Genomic DNA, 13,223 nt, shown 5'->3' with positions numbered 1-13,223 from the left:
AAAGAAATTTCTTTTCGATTTTACACTATATATAAAAATATAACAAGTTTACAAACTACACTCTCCTCTGATTTGATTTTTTATGAGTTTATATTACCTAATTATGTTTAAAATTTTTAAAATATAAAAAAAAGATCAATTTACCTAATAAAAATCAAGTGGGATGAAATAATAATTTGCAGCTAATTAAAATATTATATGTATTAATTGCGAGGCAAGTGTCCATTTGAAGGACTGTTATTGACCACAGAGTCGGACAAACACAGATCGGACGGCGGATACAGATTCAATTCCTTCCGAAACACCACCGATCTTCATGGTCGTCATCCCCCAAACGTCATTTCTCTCTCTCCTCCGGGGCGCCAAAAGAACTCCTCTTTATCCAGAAATTGAAAAAAAGAGAAAAAATAATATTAGGCAGAGAGATCGTTCTAACATTACGCTGACGCAAATCGAAGAAGAGTAAGCTTTACTAAACTCAGAATTCTGGTTCGTGAGCCGAGCATGGAGCTCCAAAACACGGTGAAAGAAGCCCTAAACGCTCTCTACCATCACCCGGACGATACGGTTCGTCTGCAAGCAGATCGCTGGCTCCAAGATTTTCAGCGCACCCTCGACGCCTGGCAGGTACTTCGCTATCCACTTTTTGCTTCTTGGAGTCGAGGGGTTTCACTTGGTATTGGAAGCTTGGGGATTCGATTTGTGTCAAGAAGAGTACTTTTCTTTTTATTTTTTATGTTTGATTTATCTGTGATAGATTTAGGAGGTTTTTATGATATGCTTGGTTCTGTTTTGCTGTTTTACTGATGGAGCTGGATTTGAGAAGTTCACAAGTTGATGCTTGGATTGCTTTTGAAAAACTGGTGCACGTGCGTTTTTCGAATGTGTTTCATTTAGGGCTCGGTTTTGAAATCTGAGTAGCGGTCCACTGTTTTTTTTTGGGGTCATGAAAGCCACGTATGGTCTGTTTGGTCGCTTAGAAAATGTGAAGAAACGAAAGCAAATTGACAAGTTTGAATAATATAAGTATCTGGCAACTACGCGAAGGCCTGCACTCGAATTCAGTCGTACTATGCTTGGCTGCTGAGAGAAAAAAGGGAAAGATAATGTACTAAATTTTTTGAATTCTCATTTATACTTATACTTCTAACTATAGGAAATCTTTAACGATTTCTTCTTATCCTTCAGTCGTACTATGCTTGGCTGCTGAGAGAAAAATGGGAAGATAATATACTAAATTTTTTGATTTCTCATTTTATACTTCTCACTAAAGGCCTTCAACGATTTCCATCTTCTGAGCATAGAACAGTGTGATTTTCATCTCAGTAATTTATGTACTAACTTGAAAGTCTTTTGTTCTAATTCATTTACTGTATGTTTTAAGATGTAGTAATCAACATTAATGTTCAGTCACATGAATTCTATTCTTGTACACTGGGGAAGAGTATTTTTAGTTTTTTAGTAAACTATAACTTATCGTTCATTAAAGAAAACTACTTCTTACTGAGGGTCTGTGCACCCCCGGAATTAGTCGAGACGCTGTTCTCGGACACCCGGTGCCAATAAAAAAAAAAATTAAAGAAAATTATGTAACTTATTGTTCATTAAAAAAACTATATAACCGGAGAAATATTCTGTTCTATGCGTTTTGGCATTAATTTTGAATCGATTTGTTTGTTTTATATGTTTTGGTGTATGATTGCAAAAGAGCCAAGCTTTAGCTATTTCAGCTTGGGCTTGAGATTGAGGGCTCAGGCTCACTTGGTGTGCTGGGCTAGGGTTATGCTTAACTCATTTTTGGGAACTACTTAGGCCTCATTTGGATGTTGAGATGAGATGAAAAATCTGTGAATAGCAGTGCAATGGGATGAGTTAATATGTTTTATTGGTTTTTGGAAAATGAGAGAGAAAAAGTTGAATAAAAATATTATAAAGTTAAAATATTATTAGAATATAATTTTTTAATATAATTTTTGTTTTGGGATTTGAAAAAGTTGAATTGTTTTTTGTATTTTGGTTGGAAGTTTGGGAAAGTTGTAATGATTAGGTAATAATTAGATGAAAAAGTTGAACAATATTAGAAGTGAGTGTGGGACTCCTCTTGTTTTACTAGATATGAGGTGGGTGATGGGTGACCAACACCTAGAAGACTACCTTCCTGTTGTTTTTTCAATTATCCCAATGCAAGGAGGCTGAATTGCACAGCACTTGCTGATTTCTGACAGGGTGCTTCACATTTTATTCTTCTTTAATGTCATTTTCTTTCCAAAGAGTTTCAGCAGTGGGGGTCTTTATTTTCAATGCATTTTTCTCTCTCCTAAAACATTTTATCGCCGTACACTTTTTTGCTTCGTTGGTTTTTTTGCTCTTCAATGGCAATAATTCCTTGTGGTGATTAGTTTGTTGTTTAGTTTGCAGTGTAGTCCAGTCGGTGATTAGTGTGTTAGTGTATTGGTTGGTTTTCGAAGGGAATGCACAGTGAGGTTTTTATTGAACAGAAGTTATTTGCGTTTAGAAATGACAATGATAGGTGGTGGAGAATCACTAAGAGTAGCTGTCGAGTGGTGAAATACATCTCCTTGGATCATGAAGCTTTGGGGTGGTTGGGCTTTATAGTGAAGGAATGTGTGGTGTCGTTGGGTTTTTCAAAGTTTCTTAGAACACGTAGAACATGAAATTCTATGTTAATGGTGCAGAGGGGCTGTAATATCTATGGTAGTTTTTTTTCCCTTTCGGAGTTTGGGCATGGAAAGAGGAGAGGGATGATAGTTGTTCCAGACGGTAAGAAGGGGGAGGGTTGGAGGAAATTTGGAGCCATTTTGAAGGAACTTACAGCTAATTCCTCTGGTTTGAGTGGGCAAAACAGAGTCCCATGGTCCTCCCAGGCTGATAAGTTGAAGGTTTTTAAGGGAGATGGTGGTGTTCCATTGCTGAAGGTAGATGCCTCAAGGACGTACAACGAGGTGCTCCAAGCATAGAAGGTACGATAGTGTGAAGTGAGTGGAGTAGTGTTTGGTGTGTTTGAGGACGTGCAGAGGTGTGGGGGTGATGGCAGGAAATCGTTGGGGCCAAATGAAGAATATTTGTTAAGGGTTTTGGGTGGCATGGAGATTAAAGTGGGGATGTTACTGGAAGAAATTCTAGGACTTAAACGATGCATTAAGGGGAAGGAAGTGTTGGACATGGGCTTAGTTTTGGGTTCAAAAGTTATGGGCCAGGATTCGGACCAGAGGCAGAAGGGCTCTAGCTCAATACCCAGTAATGTGTGGCAGGCCGGGCTGGTGAAGAGTCATGGGCCATGTCAGGCCGTAGGCCCAAAGAAGGCCTGGAGGGCTTTGCAGGGTCTACCTCCCGAGATATTGGTTCAGGAGTTGCCTGTCGATATCTCGGACCCAGAACTAAGTCGCGCGTTTGCGATGCTGCTAAGTCCTTTGACGGACTCCGTACTGGCACAGAAAGGAACGCCGGTCCTGGTCGACCATCATGGTGTGTCAGTGCTGTCACCTAGACGGGAGGATTTCGAGGAGGGCGAGATGGAAGAGGAGTCGGAAATGTATGGGCTTTCGACGGTTGATTTTCTGTCGCCGATGTGTGGGCTGCCGTTGGTGAAGGTGCAAAATCAGTCGTGTGTGGCGGAAGGAGGCACAATAGTGCTGTCAAAATCGTCGAAGCAAGAACTGAGGTCTTCGATAGGTTTGTTTTCTCTGGAGATGGGTTCTTTCGAGGGGAATAAGGTTGGGGTTCAACCAGAGAGTGTGTGGCTCGGAATTGTCGCTGAGGGTTTTATCGAGTGTTGAATCCAGTGTTGAACCCAGGGTTGGGCTTGAAAATTGCAATTTTGAGCTAGAGAAGGTGTGTGGTTCGAAACTGGCGTTATGTGTTCCTGCCAGTTTTGGCGAGGAGGGGGCCATTTTAACTCCTTTGTATACACTCCCTCCTTGCTCTAATATGGGAGTAGTTCGTCAAATTGAGTCTTCAAGAAAGTAGAGGAGATTCAAGCTGTCATTGAGATTTCGTTTGGAGGGTATGAAGAACAATTTAAGGCTCTCCTCATTGCTCTTGAGGCTAGCCATTTGAAGTCAGCCTCTAAACGGGATAGGGAACTTAAAAAGCTTACTTGCTCTATTAATTATGATGTAAAAGAAGGAAGTGGCGGAATGGATAGATTTAGTGGAAGGGGCAATGTAGTTTTTTATGAAGTCTTAGATTTTATCATGGAACGTACGGGGTCTCAATGATCGCAATAAACGCTTTCGTATCAAATCATTATTGCGGATATGGAAGAGAGATGTGGTGTGTATTCAAGAAACAAAGTTGCGATTTATTGATAGGAAAAATTTTCGAAGTTTATAGGGGTGCATGCATGTGGGTTGGACTTATTTGGCCTCTTTGGGAGCTTCAGGTGGAGTGTTACTTATGTGGGATAAAAGAGTGGTTGAGTCGATTGAGGAGTGTATTGGATATTTCTCGGTTGCGACTCTATTTAAAAATGTGGATGATGGATGAGAATGGGCATTTGTAGGCTCCTATGGTCCTAACACAGACAAGGATAGGAGAGGGTTGTGGGAGGAGTTGGCGGGTTTGTATTCTTTATGGGATGTGCCTTGGTGTATGGGGGGTGATTTTAACATCATTTGTTTTCCTAGCAAACGATCAGGACATCATCGGTATTCGGTGGATATGGAAGAATTCTCCGAGTTTATTTTTGATCTGGATCTCATGGATCTCCCCCTGGTGGGGGGCGAGTACACGTGGTCAAATGGGCGGGTTTGGTCGAGATTGGATAGATTCCTTGTATCGCCTTCATGAGAAGCTTACTATCCGGAAGTGAGTCAGAAACGATTAGCTCGAGTTAGTTCAGATCATTTCCCTATCTTTCTGAATTGTGGGGGTATTCACAGGGGGCGTCGGTATTTTAAGTTTGAAAACATATGGTTAACATGGGAAGGGTTTGTAGAGAGGGTGGGTGTTTGGTGGTCTTCATATCAATTTATTGGTACTTCAAGTTACATTCTTGCAAGTAAATTGAAAGCTCTGAAACAAGACTTGAAGAAGTAGAATTTGGAAGTTTTTGGCCACATTGACAACCAAAAGTCTACACTGTTGGAGGAACTGCAAGAGTTAGAGGGTAAAGAAGTATTGGGAGATACATTGGAGGAGGTGTATTTGAGGAAGGGCAGGGTTATGGCAGATCTGGAGAGGGTTATGTTTTCAGAGGAGACTTCATGGCGTCAAAAATCCAGAACCCTTTGGTTGAAAGAAGGAGATAGGTGTATGAAGTTCTTTCACAAAGTGGCTAATTCACATCGGCGCAACAATGATATTGAGTCACTTCTATCAGGCTCTCAGGTGCTATCTTCTCCTCTTGAGTTAGAAAACCATATTGTACATTATTATGAGACCCTTCTCACAGAATCGGTTTCTTGGAGGCCGAAGCTTGATGACCTGCCCTTTGAGGCAATTGACTCGCGAAGTGTGAGTGTTCTGGAGAGACCGTTCGTTGAAGAAGAAATTTATAAGGTCATCTTTGGCATGGCTAAGGATACAGCGCTTGGTCCAGATGGTTTCTCAATGGGTTTCTTTCAAACTTGTTGAGATATTGTGAAAGTTGATGTTATGCAGGTTTTCAGTGAATTTCACTCTTTTCAAAAGTTTGAAAAATCCCTTAATGCGACCTTCATTGCTCTCATTCCCAAGAAACAAGGGGCTTCGATTATTGAAGACTTCCGTCCTATAAGCCTGGTTAGTAGTGTTTATAAAATTATTTCGAAGGTTCTTGCTAACTGGCTTAGTCTAGTGATGAAACTTATTATTTCTAAGTCCCAAAATGCTTTCGTTCGTGGGAGAAAAATTCTTGATTAGGTACTCATTGCAAATGAGTGCTTGGACCATAGACTGCGGGAGGGTGATTATGGTGTTTTTTGTAAGCTTGATATGAAGAAGACTTATGATCATGTGAATTGAGAATTTATCTTATACCTGCTTGAGAGGTGCGGTTTTGGGGTTAGGTGGATTTCATGGATGCATCATTGTATTTCAACTGCACGGTTCTTAGTTTTGGTTAACGGCACACCCCCTGGCTTTTTTGATAGTTCGAGAGGTTTGCGGCAGGGAGATCTTTTATCTCCTATTTTATTTGTTATAGTTATGGAGGCTTTACGTAGGATGGTGCAGGCGGTTGTTGGGGGATGTTTCTTATCTGGTTTTCAGGTGGGCAATGGTTCTGGTAGCCCTACTATCATCTCACATCTTCTTTTTGCAGATGATACCTTAGTCTTTGGTGAAGTGAATGCTGGCCAGGTACAATCTCTACGAGCACTTTTACTATGTTTTGGAGCAGTGTCAGGGCATAAGGTGAACCTTCGCAAGTCTGAGATGGTTCCTGTGGGTGAGGTTTCTAATATCTGTGGTTTAGCAAGCTTACTAAATTGCAAGGTGTCCTCTCTTCCATTGAAATATCTGGGCCTTCCGTTGGGAGCAATTTTCAAGAATAGAGCTATTTGTAATGGGGTGGTGGAGAATGTAGAGAAAATGTTGGCTAGTTGGAAATGGGTGTATTTAACAAAAGGGAGCCGCCTCACTCTCATCAAGAGTGCTCTCACTAACCTTCTTACATATTTTTTATCGCTATTTCCTATGCCTACAGAGGTGGTGAACAGGATGGAGAAACTCTTTAGGACATTCTTATGGAGAGGCATGGAGGAGTAGAAGAAATTCCATCTGGTGAGATGGAAGACAATATGTCTCAGTTGGGAAGGGGGGGTTGGGAGTGTGTAATTTGAGAACTTTTTATAAAACTTTATTGGGGAAATGGCTTTGGAGATATCATTTGGAGGAGGGATCTTTGTGGAAGGAAATTATTGACACTGGATATGGTGTCGCTGGGGGTGGTTAGTGTTCTAACGAAGTAAGAGGGGGGTATGGTGTGGGTGTATGGAAATTTATAAGGAAGGGATGGCCAAGTTTTGTAAATCAAATTCGCTTTGTTGTTGGTGAGGGCAATTGAATCAGTTTTTAGAGGGACGTGTGGTGTGGGGATCAAGCATTGGAAAGGGCTTTTCCGGCTCTATATCGCATTGTAGGTAATAGGGAGGCTTCAGTGACAGATGTGCGGTCATTTGCTCATGGGGCGCATCAGTGGAACATTCTTTTTATTAGGGATTTCCATGACTGAGAATTATCTATTGTTTCAAATTTTTTTAGCCTACTACATTCTATGGGGACTTATTGGGCGCCGAGAGATAGATTGACGTGGAGGGCTTATGATCATAAGATATGTACAGTGAAGACGTATTATAACATCTTGACAACACAAGAGCATACTCCGTTTCCTTGGAAGAATATTTGGAGGACTCGTGTGCCTTCTAAAGTAGCTTTTTTTGTGTTTGGAATGCTGCTCTTGGGAAGATATTGACTACGGACAATCTGAGGAAGAGAGGATGTGTAGTGATGGATTGGTGTTATATGTGTAAAAAGAATGGAGAATCTGTGGACCACCTCTTATTACACTGTGAGGTAACTAGGGTGTTGTGGGATGAGACTTTTCAAAGGGTTGATGTTGCATGGGTTATGCCTAAGAGGGTGGTGGATTTGTTGGGTTGTTAGAGGAAGATACAAGGCTGTCATCAAGTGGTTGCAGTGTGGAAAATGATTCCGTTGTGCATTATGTGGTGCATTTGGTCAGAAAGAAATGCGTGATGCTTCGAAGATAAGGAACGCACAATGGCCGAGTTGAAGAATTTTTTTCTCCACACTTTAATGTGCTGGTTTTCTGCTATTGTATTGCATGGGGATAATGTGCATGATTTCTTGTCTTTAATTTATCGCTCTTAGAATGTAATTAGGGGTCCTTCTGTATACTTCCTGTGTACAAGGGCTATGTCTACTTCACTCGTATATATAATATTGATCTCTTACTTATCAAAAAAATAAAAAAAAATTCTGACAGTATGCCCCAATAGGATGCAATTTTTATTATACCAGCCTGACATTAGGAGAGATATATATATATATATATACACATGCTTTGTTTTTTCTACACGCTGTTTGGTTGGCAGCCTTAGGAAAGATCTTAATGATGGATAATCTGAGAAAGAGGCATGTTATAGTAATGGATTGGTGTTGTTCTATGTGCCAATAGAGTGGGGAAAGCTTTAATCACCTTCTGCTAGATTGTGAGTTGCTTAAGGGTTTATTAGTGGGGCAGTAATATTCATGACTTTGGGGTTTTGAGTGGGTTATGCCTTAATGAGTGGTGGAGTTGTTGGCATGTTCGCAAAATCTTTACAGAGTTCATAAAACTCCAGGATTTTTAGAGGATGGTTACCCTATGCTTAAAGTGATGTATTTGACAAGAATGCAATGCTTGAGATTTTGAAGACTGAGAGTGGACAGTGACAGAAGTAAAAAGCTATCATATTTTGCACCCTCTATGTTCGGATGGATGCTCACAATAACTTCCAATTCTCCAGTTTTCTAGACTAAAAATACTTTTCGTTTTCTTCTAGCTAGCTGGGTGTTACTTTTTGTATACTTGGATTGCACCATTCTGCGCGTTTAATAAATTTGCATTGGTCATATGTATATGTATAATAAATCTTTGGTTGAACTTTTAAAAATCTTTGGTTTCTGTCCTCTTTCGTAACTTGTATTGGCAATTTCATGTTATCTGATTGGTACTAGTCTTCATGTTCAAAGTTCTGGCTGTATATTTCTTTACTTGTGCTTTGTGTGTTGATTCCATTTGTATTGGATGCTTTTACATGTTGTTCCGTTTTGATTAGCATTTGTTATATTGTTCTTTCTTGTTCTGTGACTTCTCGGAAAAGGCCATACGGCCATAGTGTGTTCTGTTTTAGTTAATTTTTTTTTTCCCTTTTTAGGTTGCTGATAATTTGCTTCATGATGCCACTAGCAATCTTGAAACTTTAATCTTCTGTTCTCAAACCCTTAGGAGCAAGGTAAGCTTACACACTTTATGCTACAGATATATGAAATATGGAACAATGAAAACCTTGTTTAGATTTGATGGTTGCTGGGGAATGGACTTCTTATTGTGTTGTCATGCCCTTTGTGTCTGATCCAGGTACAACGAGATTTTGAAGAACTTCCTTCTGAAGCTTTTCGTCCCTTAAGGGATTCCTTAAATGTGAGTTAATATCTGTTCTGTATCTTCTGAAGGTTTTCGCCCCTTGCGGATATAGTCTGTGAAGAAATGATTTTAGTTTTGATCTGAATTTAAACAATCATTTACACGTGTAGAGATAGTGATTTAAAAGTTCTTATCATATTTATGAGATTTGATTGCATGGATGTTTCAATGTAGACATTACTGAAAAAGTTTCACAAAGGGCCTCCTAAAGTTAGAACCCAGGTACTATTAGAATTTCCTCTGCATTCATCCTGTAATTTTATGAAATCAAGAGAATATTATGCTCAATTGGCTTGCTTCGTAGATTAGCATTGCTGTGGCTGCCTTGGCCGTGTATGTTCCTGCAGAAGATTGGGGAGATGGTGGTATCGTGAATTGGCTTAGAGATGAGATGAAGTCTCATCCAGAATACATACCTGGATTCTTGGAGCTACTTACGGTTTTGCCTGAGGTATAGATAAAGTATGGATTTTGAGAATATATATATATATATATATATATATATATTGGTGATCTATTCAGAATCTCTTAGGAAGAAAAAAGAAAGAAATTTATCTGCATAAAAATTAAATAATGAGAATTCTGTCCATGGAAGATCTGAGGGATGCCCTTGAGTCCTTGACCGAGTAGAAAGTGGAGTAAAAGAAATGATACCTGAGAAGTGGGATTAACTGCTCTGGTCAAACACAATATTTTAATTGACCATAAATAAGCAGTCATATCCTTAGCACTTAATTAAAGGTTGTGATTTATATATTTCATGCACATACCCTGTGTACTTGGGCTACCCATTGTTGCATCTATTGTGGTTCAGATTTACCAAGAAGAAAAGGTGGTTTGAATTCAGATTCCTTTGATGCCAACTGGTCGATAGTATGAATGTTTGCATCTGTCTTTATGAAAGAGTGTTGTTTCCGCTTTATAACACCATTATAGTCTTTGCTGTACAAGTCATATTTCCAATTCCCTTAAATTGGAATTCCCATCTAAAATTAAAATGCAGGAACACCTTTATTTTGTGGCCTTTATTGTCTTTCCAATGCCCTTAAATAGGGATTGATAGTATGGAGAAAACAAGGGAGTGTTTCATTCGGTGGTCTTTGGAGGAAATATAATAATACACACACTTTACTTTTTCCTGGGACAGATAGTCATATTATATATACCTTTAGAAAGGTAGTAACTTTGGTGCCTCTATGGATTCTCTACCTGTTTTGTTCTTGCAATCAGGAAGTATATAACTACAAGATAGCAGCTCGTCCAGAAAGACGTCGCCAATTTGAAAAAGAGCTCATTTCTCAAATGGAGGTAGCTTTAAGTATTTTGACAGCTTGTCTGAGTATTAATGAACTTAAGGAGCAGGTGGGAGCTTTTGTTCTTTTTGGGAACTTATTAATTTGAGTCTATGTTGCTGTTTGGGACATAATGGGTAACCACCTTTTCTTGTTTACTAAGTGGTTTTGGGTCATTTCAATCTTATTGACTTGTCAGGTTCTTGAGGCATTTGCGTCTTGGCTTCGACTGAAGCATGGGTATGCATTTCCTTTTTTTGTTTTTTTTTAGTTTTGTACATGCGTGTATTTTAATAGTCCCTCAGAAACTTTGTTCCCTAGATAGAGAGGGGAGTACTTTGTGCAAGTCCTGTAGTCTCATAAATAGTGGCGAGTAGCTTATACCCCTCTAATCTAAAGGAGATTTTAAGATGAATTATTTTATTATGGCGTTGTTCATTACAAGTGGTGCATGGTTGGAGACACTAACCATAAGAGAATAGAGTTAGAGTTTGCAATTACTTGAGTAATGTAGTCGTTACAAAATCAGGATCCTCCACCTGGGAAAGCATGGTTTGTATTATCAGGAAAACTGTTTTGTTTAATTGGTTAGATTCCTTTGAACTTGATTGGAAGTTTCCTTATCCTTTGGATCTTCTAACATTGGCTTTGTAGGACGGCTTGATCATTACATTATAAGGAAAGGTGATGGTATCTAGAGGTGGACAGTGGTTGTTTATTATGGGATAGAGTAAAACATAGAGGCATGGCCATGCTTGGTTTATGGAATTTTGAGAGTTTGTGAGATACGTTTTTATTAGGTTTTGTAAAGGTAGATAGGAAAATCTGAATATTTTTTTGAAATATGTTTTTAATTGGGATTTATGAAAGTGAATGAGAAGAGTTTTTATTATTGGTAAACAAATTTTTATTGACCAGAAGAGTACACAAGAGCCCAAGTATACGGGACATATACAAGAGTAACACCTAAGTGTGCTAGTTTAGTAATACAAGGAATTCGTGAAAAGTCATGCCATGAAAATTAATTACAATTGACCTATGGAGTAAAGTATTAAAAAATAAGTTTCTAAGCTCATCCATTGACTGCTCTTGATCTTCAAAGATAAGTTGCTAAGCTCGTCCATTGATTTGTCTTGATCTTCAAAGTTTCTTTCATTCCTCCCCCTCCAAATGCACCACCATAGGCATATTGGGACCATCTTCCATAAATGCAATTTGAGAGTTGCCTCGAATGCCTTTCCAAGAAGTGAGGAGATTGCTTACCCTTCTTGGCATCACCCAAGCTAGTCCTAACCAAGCAAAGACTTCATTCCACAAAGTCATGACAATCTCACAATAAAGTAGCAAATGGTCAACGAACTCTCCGCTCTTTTGCACATACAATACCAATTCCATGACAATGATTTGACGTTTCCTCAAGTTGTCTAGAGTGAGAATCTTTCCCAAAAAAGCCGTCCATACAAAAAATGCTACCTTTAGAGGTGCTTTTGTCTTCCAAATACTCTTCCATGGGAAACGATTTGTGTTGTGCGTGGTCATGGCTTGGTAGAAAGAGCGGACTTTGAATATTCTTCTCTAAAGGGGCACCAAAAAATCTTATCTTCCTCTACCCCTGACAAACGGGTGGAATGCACAATGTCAAAGAATGCCGAAAAGACATCAATTTTCCAATCTTGTGCTACTCTAAGGAATGTAGCATTCCATTGGGGAATACCATTGGAGATGATAAGTAGGTCTGCAATTGATGCTTCTTTCATTCTTGCTAGACCATAAACTTGTAGATAAGTTTCCTTGAGTGGCCTATCGCTGCACCCTACATCATGACAAAACTTGACCTTGGATCGATTACCCACAATGAAGGGGATATTTCTTGCATATGTATCCCAGCCTCTTATATGCTTCCACAGCCCCACTCCATAAGGCTCACTCACCTAATTAGAACACTATACTCTCCATGGTTCTCCATGTTTCAATTCGACGAAGATTCTCCGCAAGGCCCCCTGTTCATAGTGATATCTCCATAATCATCTGCGAAGTAAGGCTTTGTTGAAAGATTTCAAGTTCCGAATACCCAATTCCCCCTCCTTTAATGGGAGAGCATATTATGGCCCATTTTACCAAGTGAAATTTAAACCCCAGGTGCCCTTATAAGAAATCACGTTGGAGTTTCTCCATGTGATGAGCCACCTTGGCGGGGAGCGGAAATCGGAAATAATGAGAGGAAGTAAGTTTGGAAATTGGAAATAGTACTTTTGATTAAGGTGACCCTACCACCTTTGTAGCTTCCAACTAGCTAATTTCATCTCCATTGTTTCTAGAACAACATCCCAAATAAATTTTGACTTGAACGTAGCACCCAATGGGAGGCCAAGATATTTCATGGGCAGTTGCATATATCTTGCATCCCAAAATAGAAGCCATACTCTCCACATTAGGAACATTCCCTACTGACACTACTTTTGATTTGGCCAAGCTCACCTTCAACCCTGATACAGCTCAAAGCATAATCGGAGAGCCCTCAAAGGTCAAAGTTGTTCATGGCTGGCCCCACAAAAGATTAAGGTATTATCGGCGAATAATAGATGAGATATGTTGAGCAAGCTAGTGATTGCCTTCCTCACTAAGAATCCATAGATGAACCCACCCTCCACGACACCTGAAATCATCTTACTAAAAGCTTCCATCACAAAAAACAAAGAATAGCGGAGATAGAGGATCACCAATCACCTTGTCTCAATCATCGTGAGCTTTTAAAGAAGCCTTTTGGCGTGCCATTTGCC

The 13,223-nt window shown here is 39.6% G+C and overlaps 1 protein-coding gene across 3 annotated transcripts in view; it reads left to right on the top strand.

The window, feature by feature from the left end:
* Window positions 1–268: 268 nt before the first annotated feature.
* LOC108999228 (transportin MOS14-like) overlaps window positions 269–13,223 on the top strand; it is a 31,424-nt gene continuing 18,469 nt past the window's right edge. Inside the window, exons 1-7 of one of the 3 annotated variants that reach the window (XM_035687395.1) lie at window positions 269–627; window positions 8,883–8,960; window positions 9,086–9,148; window positions 9,326–9,373; window positions 9,456–9,602; window positions 10,382–10,459; window positions 10,643–10,683. In XM_035687395.1, the coding sequence (XP_035543288.1) occupies window positions 505–627; window positions 8,883–8,960; window positions 9,086–9,148; window positions 9,326–9,373; window positions 9,456–9,602; window positions 10,382–10,459; window positions 10,643–10,683 (578 nt within the window). In that variant the 5' untranslated portion in view covers window positions 269–504. Of the gene's footprint in view, window positions 628–8,882; window positions 8,961–9,085; window positions 9,149–9,325; window positions 9,374–9,455; window positions 9,603–10,381; window positions 10,514–10,642; window positions 10,684–13,223 lie in introns of those variants that run through there. The other 2 variants (XM_035687393.1, XM_035687396.1) reach the window with 2 other exon arrangements.

Source organism: Juglans regia, chromosome 2 (genome assembly GCF_001411555.2).
Source record: "Juglans regia cultivar Chandler chromosome 2, Walnut 2.0, whole genome shotgun sequence".
NCBI classification, from domain to species: domain Eukaryota; kingdom Viridiplantae; phylum Streptophyta; class Magnoliopsida; order Fagales; family Juglandaceae; genus Juglans; species Juglans regia.
The sequence above is the reverse complement of the archived record's forward strand: the minus strand, read 5'-3'. Positions and strand labels throughout refer to the sequence as shown.